The 505-nt window shown below is 50.7% G+C and overlaps 1 protein-coding gene across 1 annotated transcript in view; it reads right to left on the bottom strand.

Moving 5' to 3' along the window:
* The window catches only part of GREB1 (growth regulating estrogen receptor binding 1), a 51,274-nt gene extending 51,041 nt beyond the window's left edge, over nucleotides 1-233 (bottom strand). Inside the window, 1 exon segment of the mRNA XM_010707907.2 lies at nucleotides 89-233. Coding sequence (XP_010706209.2) covers nucleotides 89-233 — 145 coding nt within the window.
* Nucleotides 234-505: the final 272 nt, after the last annotated feature.

The raw sequence follows: 505 nt of genomic DNA, 5'->3' as shown, positions 1-505 counted from the left end.
GCAAACGGCCCGAGGGCGGCGGTGCCCGTTCGGTCCCCGCAGGCTGCGCGGAGGGCGGACGGGGAGCCTGCTCTGCATTGTCACTTACAGCTGTGTTCTCTCTCCGTTCCGGCTGCGCCCTCGGGCTCAGAACGCTCTATACCAAAGGCCCAACTAGGAGATGAGGGCAGGTCGGTCACGCGGCTGCCCCTTTCTGTGAGGGGCTGTCTCCTTGTTCGTTCCCTTAAAGTCATTGTTTCAAGCTTGCAGTGACAAGAACAGAGATAGCTTGGGGTGCAGCTAAATAGGGAAGTGGATGTGCATTGCTAAAATTATCAGATGGTGGGATCTCTCATAGCAAGTAGGAAGGGATGGAGCTAAGTGTCAAACAAATGATCAGGAAACAGTAAAACACAGAAAAAAGGGAAAAAAAGAGGGCAGAGAACATGCACAAAGAAGGATCAAGTTCATAAATGAGTTCATAAATGAGCCTGCCAGATTTAGGCTTGAAAACTAGTTTTTTCAA

Source organism: Meleagris gallopavo, chromosome 2 (genome assembly GCF_000146605.3).
Source record: "Meleagris gallopavo isolate NT-WF06-2002-E0010 breed Aviagen turkey brand Nicholas breeding stock chromosome 2, Turkey_5.1, whole genome shotgun sequence".
Taxonomy (NCBI): domain Eukaryota; kingdom Metazoa; phylum Chordata; class Aves; order Galliformes; family Phasianidae; genus Meleagris; species Meleagris gallopavo.
Note: the sequence above shows the minus strand (reverse complement) of the source record. Positions and strands in the feature narration are given on the sequence as shown.